The sequence below is a fragment of the Callospermophilus lateralis genome, chromosome 15 (assembly GCF_048772815.1).
Source record: "Callospermophilus lateralis isolate mCalLat2 chromosome 15, mCalLat2.hap1, whole genome shotgun sequence".
NCBI lineage: Eukaryota > Metazoa > Chordata > Mammalia > Rodentia > Sciuridae > Callospermophilus > Callospermophilus lateralis.
The window spans coordinates 45,156,972-45,170,401 of record NC_135319.1 but is presented as its reverse complement, the minus strand read 5'-3'; the positions used below and the strand labels follow the sequence as shown (position 1 = coordinate 45,170,401).

Genomic DNA, 13,430 nt, shown 5'->3' with positions numbered 1-13,430 from the left:
TGTAAGCCTCATTTTATTTCTTGTAATTCTATGAACAAAAGCTAGAAGCCAAAACTGCTGATGCCTTTAAGTCTTTGTTAGGTTTTTTAATAAGGTCTCATTTTTTTCCCCCTAAGAAACAACATGGTAAAATTGACTTTTTGGTTGAATATATGTATTATCAATTAATTTGAGTATGTATTGATTCAGCTAGCATATTTATTAATACTGTTGATATGTATTATCTCAGAGATCATGGTATTATTAAACCAATTTTGAAGCTAAACAAACAGAAGGCCAAAATATTATATACCTTGCCCAAAGATACATAACTAGCTAAGTACTAGTAGAGTTTGTTCCTAAAACTGAGTCTGCACGTCTGAGTCAGTTTCTCACCTTATGCAGCATTACTCTGTGGCATTAACAACTCTCTCTTTTATTCCTTTAGGCTGATGATGATAGTCAGCTTTCATTTCATGGTGTGGCTTATGTTAATATGCTCCCCTTGCTGTATCCAGGTGTGAAGAAGATTCGGGGAGCATTTCATATTTACCCTTATCTAGACAGTACAGTTTATGAAAAGGTAAGAAAAAATTATAGAAAAGGTATTATTATAATTTATCCTTTATATTCACATCTTTAGTATACATGTCTTTGCAGTTGATACTTAGATCCAGTTGGTATACTGGCATGTTAAATGTAGACCCTTGCAGTCATTTTCCTCTGGACCTCAAAACTTGTGGATAATGAAGAACACCAAACCAGAAACAACCCAAATCTCCATCAATAGGTAAACAGGAAAATAACAACAACAATAAAAAAATCTATCAAGGGAATATTGGACTGGGGATATAGCTCAGTTGGTAGAGTGCTTGCCTCACATGCACAAGGCCCTGGGTTCAATCCCCAACACCAAAAAAAAGAAAAATAAAGTCTTGGTTTGGGGCTGGGGTTGTGGCTCAGTAGTAAAGCGCTCACCTTGCACTTGTGAGACCCTGGGTTCGATCCTCAGCACCACATAAAAATAAATAAGTGAAATAAAGGTATTGTGTCCAACTACAACTAAAAATTTAAAAAAAAAAAAAAAAAAAGCTATCTTGTTAGGGGCTGGGGCTGTAGCTCAGTGGTAGAGCGCTTGCCTAGCATGCGTGAGGCACTGGGTTCAATCCTCAGCACCACATAGTATAAAATAAAGACATTGTATCCACCTATAACTAAAAAATAAATATTAAAAAAAGGGAATACTACTCACAATAAAAAGAAATGAAATATTGATACACACAACATGGATGAATCTCAAATGCATCATGCTGAAGAAACCAGACAAAAGGAGACTACATACTTTTAACTATAGAGTTATCTGTATTGATGAAAAGCAGATTAATGATCATTTGGGGACAGAAATATAGGGAAAGAGTGATTACAGAGGACTGAGAAATATTAGGTATGATAAAAATATTTGTTTTCTTGATTATGGTGATGGTTTCACAGGTATGTAAGAGTACAGAAAGTTTGTAACAATTCACACCTCTAGTAGTAAATAAAAATTGTTTTACATATCTTTGCCAGAATGGGCATTATAATTTTAAAGAATTGTTTAATTTTAAGAGTAAAATGATAACATTGTCATTTAAAGCTACATTTATTTGATTACTAAGTGTTTCTTGTTTTTATTAACCTTTAGCATTGCTTTCATGAACCACTTCATGTACTTTGCCCATTGGTGTATTTTTCTTATGTTTAAAAAAGCTGCTTTATATATTAGGAATTATAGGTATCTTTTTCACATGTTTTCTGATATTATCCATATTTTAAAATTTATATTGTAACTTAATTTACCATGGTTTCTTTTACATATAGAAACTTTAAATTTTTGGTAATCAAAATCTTTCCTTTGAGCCTAGGAAGTCTTAGTTCATATCTTTAATTAATATCTCATTCTGTTTATAGTTATCACAATTTATTTTAATAAAGTCATATAACATTTATTTTATTTTGAAGTTTATTTATTTATTTATTTATTTTGGTACTGGGGATTGAACCTAGGGCCTTGTGCATGTGAGGCAAGCGCTCTACCAACTGAGCTATATCCCAGCCCTTGAAATTTATTTTGATCTATGCTATATGTAACACTTTTGAATTCTTTCTTTCATATATTACATAGCATTGCTAATTATTTTTAATGGATGTATATTTTATCATTTTTATTTACTGTAATTTACTAAACCTTTTTTTATTCAGAGACATTCATATTTTTAGTTTTTATTATTATAGATTCCTTTGGAATTTTTTTGTGTATAAACTTTTTGGTCCTATTAAATTATTTCTTCCAGATAAATCCCTGTAAGTGTGATTTCTGGTTCAAAGGAAACTGATACAGAGTTTACTTTTCACTTAGTATGCAAATAAATGATGGGTCTTTCATGATTTTTGTCATTGAAAAATAGTTGTCATAATAATGATGAAATAATAAAAATTTTTCTTATGTTTTGTAAAAGATCACTTTCCTAGTAAGTAAATATAAAATTGACTTTTTTCTTGATCATGTAGCCAGTCATCCCTCTGGGATGTTGATTCTGAGTTCAATTCCTAATACTAACTAACTAAATAAAATAAAAAAGAATAAACCACTGATACATGCTATAACATAAATGAACCTAAAAAATGTTACACTAAATGAAAGAAGGCAGACACAAAAGGCTACATATTGTTGTAGTATCACTTACATGAAATAGTCTCATCTTACAACATAACCTAGAGTTGAGAAAATTTGAAAAACTTTGCACCTTTGAATCTGAAATACAGTGCCTATGGTAGAGGTGGTAGGATTATGAGTGATTTTTTAGTATTCATAATTTTTCTTTAATAGTTAGATTTTCTTTTTAATATCATTATTAAGGTATAATTGATAAATAATAAACTGTACATGTTTGAAGTGTACAATTTAAAATTTTGATGTGTATGTAAAATACACATCTGTGAAACTATCACCACAATCAAGATAATAAATATGCATATTATCCCCTAAAATGTTCTTATGCCCTTTGTTATTCCTTTGTCCTATCTCTGTTTTCCTGTCCACTTTTGTCCAGGGGTCGGGGGTGGTGTTCTGGCTTTCTTCACTCAGCTTAAATTATTTTGAGAAACATCCATGTTGTTTAACTTAAAACTCGGTGATAAGGGGCTGGGGTGTGGCTTGGTGGCAGAGCGGTTGCCTAGCACACGTGAGGCACTAGGTTTGATCCTCAGCATCACATAACAAATAAAATAAAGGTATTCTGTCCATTTACAACTACAAAAATTTTTTTTTTAAATGGTGGTAAGATTTTTTTTTCAATTTATTTACCTATAGTTTAAACCATACAAATGTTTTACTTAAGACTTTAAACTTGCCTTATTCTTCTAATTTAATTGATAGATGAGCAGTATTTAGATATTGTTTTTGTGTGGAAATTAATTCTACCATTTAAAATTAATTTGAAATTATATGTTGAAGATAAAATGCTTTCTGAGTTATGAGACACCAGAATCGAGTTAGTTCATAAGGTCTCCCCTTAAAACTTAAAAGTAATATGGTAGGCAGTTAACTTTCCATGGTGACCTTACATGTTCTAGAAGTAGAGAAATACAGTGTAGCTTTTCAGGTCCTTTCTCTGAGTCTATGATGTTGAAATTTTCTGGAACACTAAATGATGCCTTCAAGTTTGTCTTATTTGCCTGTGTTTCATTATGTTTTTTTGTCGTCTTTTCAGACCAAATTGTCATTCAGTTTGTTCCGAGATACTGGTCATCATTTGAATCAGAATAATAAAGTAGGAGGAATTAATTCTCCACTGACCAAACCAGTTGTTTCTAAGAATCTGAAAGAAGATAAAACAGTCAAAGAAAAAGACATAGATGGGAAGATTAAGCCTGGGGATGTGGTAAGTTCTTGAAAAGTTGATTTTGTCTGTTTTCTTACTGCCGAAGGCTCGCACTGATTTCTCATTTGGTGAATTGAAGCCTCGCACTGATTTCTCATTTGGTGAATTGTATCAATATAGTTTTTATTTTGATGTATTGTAATGATCATCATTCCTGTCACAATGAAGGCCATGTTAAGGATTCAGTTTTTGAAGTATGTTCATTTTCTTTCAGCAAGCTCCTAGTATAAAATCTCAGAGTTCAGATACTCCTTTGGAAGGTGAACCTCTTCTAAGCCACAATGCAGAAGGACAGGTAACGATGCATAAAATTTTGGAAAATTAAGTTTAAATTCATCAGACCTTTACTGAACAAGACAGCTGTAGTGGAAAAGGCTCAGGACAGGGAATCTGACCTACCTCCTATATTTGCCCATGGCTAGGTTATGACCTTGGACAAATCTTTTTGTCTTCTTAAGAATCTGTAAAATGAGTTGGTATCAAATTAATTTTAAGGTCCTTTCTAGCATTAAATTTTTTTTTGTTTTTCATTAATTCTACTGTATTAAGCAGGGATGCAAAGATATATCATCTGCAGTATTTATTCTTTTGCCCTCAGGAACACTCAGCTGTTTGGTAGGAGAAATGGATTGGTAGAAATCTAACCATAATGCCTAATTTTGTTAAGTGCTATGATACAGGTACAAATATAAGTTTTTTGTGGGCTCAAATGAGTCAACGATTAATATCTGTTAGGATAGGACTGTCTCAGGGAAGGCTTCATCAAAGAGGTGATTATCTGAACTAAGTAGTAAAAGAAAGAACTCTTTGCTTAATAAATATGAAACAAGAGGCATTGCATGGCCAGGGGATAGCTTGAGTGAAAGCACAAAGAAAACCTATAAGAGTAGAATTTAGAGTACATCAGTCAATTCTGTCTGGTGTAGAGGAATGAAAAGGAAGGACAGGTTCTAGAAAAAGGTGGGAAGAGAGAGGCAGAGTGAAGTTGTGGGAAAATGAGTCTTGCTAAAAAATTTGAGCTTTATTCTGTAGGTAATGAGGAATTCTTGAGCTTCATCTTGGAGACTCATATTAAAGGGTTTTTTTATTCGTTTATTTTTGTTGGTGCATATTATATGGAATGTTGGGTTTCATCATGGTATATTGGTACATGGGTAATGTTTTATTTGCTCACCTTCTCTCCTTAGTAACTTTCCTTACCTCCTCTTCCACCCTCCCCCTGGTCTCCTTCCACTACCCTATTGGTCTTCCCTCTACTTTCTTTCTTCTTCTCCTTCTTTTTTAGAATTTAACCTTAATCTAATTTATTTATTTTTATCTGGTGCTGAGGATTGAACCCAGTGCCTCATTAGTAGTAGCAAGCACTCTGCCACCAAGCTACAAGCCCAGCTCTCTTCCTTCTACTTTTATGACATTCTTTTCCCCTCTCTTCCTCTTTTTGTCCCCACTAGCTTCCACATATGAGAGAAAACATGATACTTTTCTTTCTGAGTCTTTCCTTATTTTACTTAACATTATCTTCTGCAGTTACATCCATTTTCCCACAAATGACATAATTTAATTTTCTTTATGGCTAAATAAAACTTTACTTTATATATATATTTATATCTACACACACACACACACACACACACACACCCCACATTTTCTTTATTGATTCATTTGACACCTAGACTGATTCCATAACTTGGCTATTGTGAATTATGCCGTGATAAACATGGGTATGAATGTATATCTAAAGTATGCTGACTTTAATTCTTTTTAATTTGTTCTTTTTAGTTAGACATGACAGAATATATTTTGACATATCAAACATACATGGAGTATAACTTCCATTTTTGTGGTTGTACATGATACAGAGTTTCACTGGTGGTATATTCATACATGAACTAGGAAAGTTATGTCATATTCATTCTAATGTTTTTCCTATTCCCATGCTCCCTCCCTTCCCTTCATTCCTCTTTGTCTAATCCAATGAACTGGACTCTTCCCTCCCCGAGGCCTGCCCTCTGCTTATTGTGAGTCAGCATCTGCATATCAGAGAGAACATTTGTTTTGACCTTTAGTTTTTTTGGGATTGGCTTATTTCACTTAGCGTGGTCATCTCTAGTTTCATCCATTTACCTGCAAATGCCTTCTTTATGGCTGAGTAGTATTCCATTGTGTATATGTACCACATTTTCTTTATCCATTCATCTGTTGAAGGGCACCTAGGTTGGTTCCATAGCTAGCTATTGTGAATTGAGCTGCTATAAACATTGATGTGGCTGTATTATTGTAGTATGCTGATTTTAAGTTCTTTGGGTATATGCTGAGGAGCGAAATAACTGGGTCAAATGGTAGTTCCATTCCAAGTTTTCTAAGATTTCTCTCTATGATAGTAGGTTTTTCACAAGGTGTTGATGACGATTTGATTTAGGGCAGGTAATGTAGTATAAAGAAGTCAGAAACCTGGAGAGGCAAGATGTTTGGAACTCAGAAGCTTTGGGTTTGTTGATGAAGAAAGGATAAAGATAACTAAGATTTCAAGCCTTATTTTCTGGAAGGATGAAAATGCCATAAAGAGAAAAGTCCAGAGAGGTCGATAGGGGAGAAATAATAAATTTGGACGTGTTGTATCTAGCATACTAACAAAAATCTAGATAGAATTATTCAGCAGTTAGAGTTCATAAATGGTAATGAGGAGATTGTGAATGGGAATATAAAAAGATTATGAAAAGAATATTTTTGTAGCACACTAAAGAAGATTGCTAGAAGAAAGAAGGACATTTACTTAAAAGAATTCCAAGAGAAGTTATGGGATAAGTTCAATGGGTCTTCAACTGAGGTAGAAATTTCCAGGAATAAAAGTGGAAATCTTTTCATCCATGAGATAACCACTATTACTATATTCCTTTTCAGTTATTTTTCTATGTAGGAAAGATTTTAACAGTTAAGATCAAGCTATATATGTGATTTTATGTGCATTTTCTCACACAGAAAATTGTAAATATTCTCTTATGTTACTAAAATTTTCTCTTAAATATTTTTTTTCCTGAAAATACCAAATAAGAAAAAATGTCTTTACAGCAATATTTTGAAGCAGGGACATACATTGTGTTGGAGATTCAGCTAGACAAAGCTTTGGTTCCAAAGCGAATGCCAGAGGAGCTAGCCAGAAGGTATGTAGCAATGGTTCTCATACTTGTTTAATACAAGCAGTTTAGGTTTAAATAGGAGGAAATCCGTTTATCCCCATGAATGTAATTTCCCCAGGTTAATCAGGAGTTTTATGTTTTTGTTTTTTTTCCAGGTGGAATTTCCTTTGCTATTGTTATTTCCTTATTACAAAAGCATTATATGCTTATTACAAAAAATTTTAGAAAACCAAGATGGGCAAGAAAGTATGAAAACACGTAGGTTTTTTAGTCATCTGGTGATAACCATTTTTAAATGAATTTTTGTTTTTAATAACTCATTTTTTTATGTTTCTTATAACAGCTGGTGTTCATTTAAAACATTTTTTTTCTTTTTTTTGCATTACAATTTTTAATACACCTTTATACGATAACCATTTTTAATTCCTTTTGTATTTATCCTTTTGGGGTTATTTTAAAGCCTCCCATATTACTTACACACACACACACACACACACACACACACACATACACACACAAACACACATGCACACCCCACATACCTATAGGTAATTTGAGGGGTGGGTACTAGGGATGGAATCTAGGGAAACTTTACCATTAAGCTACACACGCCAAATCCTTTATTTGAGACAGATTCTTCCTAAGTTACTAGGCTGGCCTCAAACTTGCCATCCTCCTTCCTTAACCTCCTGAGTACTTGGGTTTACAGGCATGTGCCACCTTGCCTAGACATAAATGTAATACTTAAAAATGATTTTTGCTTGTGTATTACTAGGAAATTGTGTATTTCATCTAGGTTATCCAACTTGTGGGAAAGTATTTTATTTTTTTGCATTAGGGATTGAACCCAGGGACACTTAACCATAGAGCCACATCCCCAGCACTTTTTAATGTATTTAATTTGAGATGGGGATCTTGCTAAGCTGCTTAGGTCTTTGCTAAATTGCTGAGGCTGGCCTTGAACTTGTGATCCTGACTGGGCCTGCCAAATCTGGAATTATAGGCATGCACCAGCACTTTCATTTTTGATTTTAGAGATTTGAATCTTCCTTCCTTTTTTTTCTTAGACTTGCTAAAGATTTGTCAATTTTGTTGATCTTTTTCACAAATCTGCATTTTTTTTTTAAAGAGAGAGTGGAGAGAGAGAGAGTGAGAGAGAATTTTTTAATATTTATTTTTTTAGTTTTTCGGCAGGTACAACATCTTTGTTTGTAAATGGTGCTGAGGATCGAACCCTGGCCGCACGCATGCCAGGCGAGCGCGCTACCGCTTGAGCCACATCCCCAGCCCCTACAAATCTGCATTTGTATTTCATTGATTTTCCCTATTGTTTTTCTATTAGATATTTTTTCTCCAATCTCATTAATTCTCTTGCTTCTACTAGCTTTCGGCATAGTTTGCACTTCTTTTTCTGCTTCCTTTTCTGTACAGTTAGGTTGTTGATTTGAGAGTTTTCTTATTTTTCAGTGTATATATTTAAACTATAAATTTCTTTGTGAGCATCATGTTTACTGCATCTGATAAATTTTGACATATTGTAGTTTTGTTTTCATTTATCACAAGGTATTTTTCCTTCCTTAACTTTTTTCTTTGAATTGTTGGTTGTTTGTGTTGCTTAATTTCTTTGATTCTGTGAATTTTCCATTCTTCCTTCTGTTACTGATTTCTAGTTTTATTCCATTATGATCATAAAAGATACTTTGTATGGTTTCAGTTTTTTGAGATTTATTTTGTGGCCTGACATATGACCTATCCTGAATAATACTTCATGTGCACTTTAGAAGAGTACATATTCAGAGTGCCCTATTTATTAGGTTTAATTGGTTCATGGTGTTGTTTGAATCCTCTAATTATATTTTAACTTCCTGTCCAGTTCTATTATTAAAAGTAGAGTATTGAAGCCTATAATTATTATTGTGGAACTGTCAGTTTTCCCCTTTAATTCTGTCAATTTTTATTTCACATATTTTGGGACTCTGTTCAATGTAATTGTTATATATATTTTGTTGCTGTATTGAGCCTTTCATCAATAGATAATATCCTTCTTTGTCTCTTGCAAGCTCTTTTTTTTTTAGATGTTGATGGACCTTTATTTTATTCATGTATTTATATGTGGTGCTGAGAATTGAACCCAGTGCCTCACACATGCTAAGAAAGCACACTACCACTGAGCAACAACCCCAGCTCACCTGTGAACTCTTGATTTCAAATCTATTTTGTATGACAATAATCTAGCTACCACCGCAATTTTGGTTATGATTTCCATGGAATATCTGATTTTATCTTTCTACTTTTGACCCCATTTATGTGTTTATATCTGAAGAGAGTATCTTGAAATCATCAGATAGATCCTGTTTAAAAAAAATCTAATCTGCTGATCTCTGCCTTTTAGTGGGAAACTTTAAACCATTTATAATTAATGTGATTATTTATGAAGAATTTACTTATGCTATTACTTATAATTTTACATGTCTTAAATGTTTTTCTTCTATTTCTTCATTACTGCCTTTTTTAATTAGTTGAATTTTTTTTCAGTGTATTATTTGGGTTCCCATCTTCTGTCTTTTTCTGTATATTTTTAAAGTTGTTTTCTTAAATGGTTATCTTGGGAACTACAAAGTGATATCTTAAGCTTGTTAACAACATAATTTGAATAATGCCAACTTAATGTTGATACTATACACACTGCTTCTATACATTTCTACTCCTCTCGTTATATATATATTTATATAAATATATATATCTTTATATATATAATATATAATTATATTTATTATTTTTATTTTATATATATTATATATATAATTTTTAAAAAATATAAAATAGAAGAACCTTTAATTGTGCTTCAAAATTTTAAGTGAAACAATGACTTCACAGGAAATCCACTGAGAAATGCTTTTTGAGGCCAAGCATTGTTTCTCCTTAGCTTCCTACAACAATGTATGCACATTAACAATTTCAGTTTACAATTACTGCAGTCTCATCTATACATGAGATTATACCTAGACCACCTAAACTGAAGTTCAGATATTTTTAGTTATACCCCAACTTTACTAGCTGCTAAAAGTGGTGATGGTAATTTCAGTCACTCAAATTCCTTGGCTATTTTTGAAGATTCTTATGATTCTGTTTGGGTAGGATTAACTCATAGGCATTAGCAGAAGCAGGGCTGTGCAGATCCTGTCTGGCACCACCGGGAGATAACCTGAGTTGGTTGAGCCCCCTGGAAGCAGATGATAACAATGTGGATCTTCCCACCTGCTGACCCACTTCTTCACTTTGCTTTACTTGGCAGGCTGTAAGCAGCTCGGGCCAGTTTTCAAGCTTGTTAAATCTCACCCCAATCGCAACTTCCCTGGTAACTTCTGGCAAAGCAGTTTGCAGTTAGTTACTTTGCTGAGCAGACACATGAAAGACTCCACTTGGGGTTCAGGTCCATGGTGTCTGCCACAATGTGGCTGCTAGAGGGTCCTTTTCCAGCTTCAGAAACTGAAGCAGAGACTGCACCATTTACAGAAATTTCATCACAAAAATCCTTAAGCTCAATATTTTAAGATGATGGGTTTCACAAATCCATAGCCAATACCATTCAGTCATCATCCAAAGCCTGGGGGTGCTGCTCAGCGGTGCTGCAACCACCGGAAGCACCATGCTTTCCAGACACGTGGTGGATCGATCTCCTTTATACTTTTTATATTGTTACCATTGCAGATTACATCTTTATTATGTGTCTGTTAACATAGATGTATAATTATTATCTTATATATTTGCCTTCTAAAAAGAAGAGAGAACACCATGAAGGCAGTACTAAGAGGAAAGTTCATTACATGGAGTTCATTCCTTAAAAGAAGAATAAGTCAACAAATAAATTACCTAACATTAAATCTCAAAGCCCTAGAAAAAGAAGAACAAATCAACACCAAAAGCAAAAGACAGGAAATAATTTAAAATCAGAGCTGAAATAAATGAAATTGAAACAAAAGAAACAATTGAAAAAAAATTTTTTATTATTAGTTGTTCAAAACATTACAAAGATCTTGACATATAAATTGAAAAAATTGACAAAACAAAAAGTTGGTTCTTTGAAAAAATAAATAAAATTGACAGACCCTTAGCCATGTTAACAAAGAGAAGGAGAGAGAAAACTCAGATTACTAACATATGTGATGAAAAAGGAAATATCACAACATACACAACAGAAATACAGAAGATAATTAGAAATTATTTTTGAAAACTTGAACTCCAATAAAATAGAAAATATCAAAGGCATCAACAAATTTCTAGAGTCATGTGACTTTCCCAAGTTGAATCAGGGTGATACACACAATTTAAACAGATCAATTTGAAGTGATGAAATAGAAGATGCCATCAGAAGCCTACCAACCAAGAAAAGCCCAGGACTGGATGGATACACAGCCAAGTTCTACAAGACCTTTAAAGAAGAACTAATAACAATAGTCTTCAATTTATTCCAGGAAATAGAAAAAGAGGGAGCACTTCCAAACTCATTGTATGAGGCCTGTATCACCTTGATTCCAAAAGCAGGCAAAGACACATCAAAAAAGAAAACTTCAGACCAATATCTCTAATGAACATAGATGCAAAAATTCTTAATAAAATTCTGGCAAATAGAATACAAAAACATATCAAAAACATAGTTCACTATGAGTAAGTGGGGTTCATCCCAGAGTTGCAAGGTTGGTTCAATATACGGAAATCAATAAATGTAATTCATCACATCAATAGACTTAAAGAACCATATGATCATCTCAACAGATGCAGAAAAAGCATTCAACAAAATACAGCACCGTTTCATGTTCAAAACACTAGAAAAAAACTAGGGATAACAGGAACATATCTCAACATCGTAATAGCTATCTATGCTAAGCCCCAGGCCAACATCATTCTAAATGGAAAAAAATTGAAGGCATTCCCACTAAAAACTGGAACAAGACAGGGATGCCCTCTCTCACCACTTCTATTTAACATAGTTTTTGAAACACTGGCCAGAGCAATTAGACAAAAGAAATTAAAGGGATTTGGATAGGAAAAGAAGAACCCAAATTAGCACTGTTTAACCATGATATGATCCTATACCAACAAGACCAAAAAAATTTTACCAGAAAACTTCTGGAACTAGTAAATGAATTCAGCAAAGTAGCAGGATACAAAATCAACACCCACTATTCAAAGGCACTTCTATATATCAGTGACAAATCCTCTGAAAGAGAAATGAGGAAAATACCCCATTTACAATAGCCTCACTAAAGAAAGAAATTAAAGAATACCTTAGAAGATGCAAAGATCTACTTTGTTCTTGGATAGACAAAATTAATATTGTCAAACTATTATCATACTACCAAAAGCACTATACAGATTTAATGCAATTCTGATCAAAATCCCAATGACATTCCTCATAGAACTAGAAAAAGAAGTCATGAAATTTATCTGGGAAAAGACCCAGAATAGCTAAAGCAATCTTTAGCAAGAAGCATGAAGCAGATGGCATCACTATACCAGACCTTAAACTATATTACAGAACAATAATAACAAAAACAGCATGGTATTGGCACCAAAACAGACTGGTAGACCAATGGTACAGAATAGAGGACATAGAGACTAAACCACAAAATTACAATTACCTTATAATAGACAAAGGCACCAAAAACATACATTGGAGAAAAGACAGCCTCTGCAACAAATGGTGCTGGGAAAAACCCCTATCTGTGCTCACCATGCATAAAACTCAGTTCAAAGTGGATCAAGGATCTAGGAATTAAACCAGAGTCCCTACATCTAATAGAAGAAAGAGTAGGCCCAAATCTCCATCATATTGGATAGGGCCCTACTTCCTTAATAAGACTTCTATAGCATAAGAATTAAAATCAAGAATTAATAAATGGGATGGATTCAAATTAAAAAGTTTCTTCTCAGCAAAAGAAACAATCAGTGAGGTGAATAGAGAGCCTACATCTTGGGAGCAAATTTTTACCACTTGCACGTCAGAAAGAGCACTAATCTCTAGGGTATATAAAGAACTCAAAAAGCTAAACACCAAAAAAACAAATAACCCAATTAATAAATGGGCCAAGGAGATGAACAGACACTTCTCAGAAGGTGATATACAATCAATCAACAAATATATGAAAAAATATTCAACATCTCTAGCAATTAGAGAAATACAAATCAAATCCTCTCTAAGATTTCATCTCACTCTGGTCAGAATGGCAACTTATTACGAAGACAAACCACAATAAGTGTTGGCGAGGATGTGGGGAAAAGGTACACTCATACATTGCTGGTGGGAGTGCAAACTGGTGTAGCCAATATGGAAAGCAGTATGGAGATTTCTTGGAAAATTGGGAATGGAACCACCATTAGACCCAGCTAT

At 33.5% G+C, this 13,430-nt stretch overlaps 1 protein-coding gene across 5 annotated transcripts in view; it reads left to right on the top strand.

Moving 5' to 3' along the window:
* Nucleotides 1-13,430, top strand: part of Cfap70 (cilia and flagella associated protein 70) — an 88,234-nt gene that overhangs the window by 30,845 nt on the left and 43,959 nt on the right. For all 5 annotated transcript variants that reach the window (XM_076834230.1, XM_076834227.1, XM_076834229.1 and 2 more), the window contains 4 exons: nt 428-562; nt 3,732-3,902; nt 4,117-4,197; nt 6,972-7,063. In XM_076834230.1, coding sequence (XP_076690345.1) covers nt 428-562; nt 3,732-3,902; nt 4,117-4,197; nt 6,972-7,063 — 479 coding nt within the window. The remainder of the gene's footprint in view (nt 1-427; nt 563-3,731; nt 3,903-4,116; nt 4,198-6,971; nt 7,064-13,430) is intronic.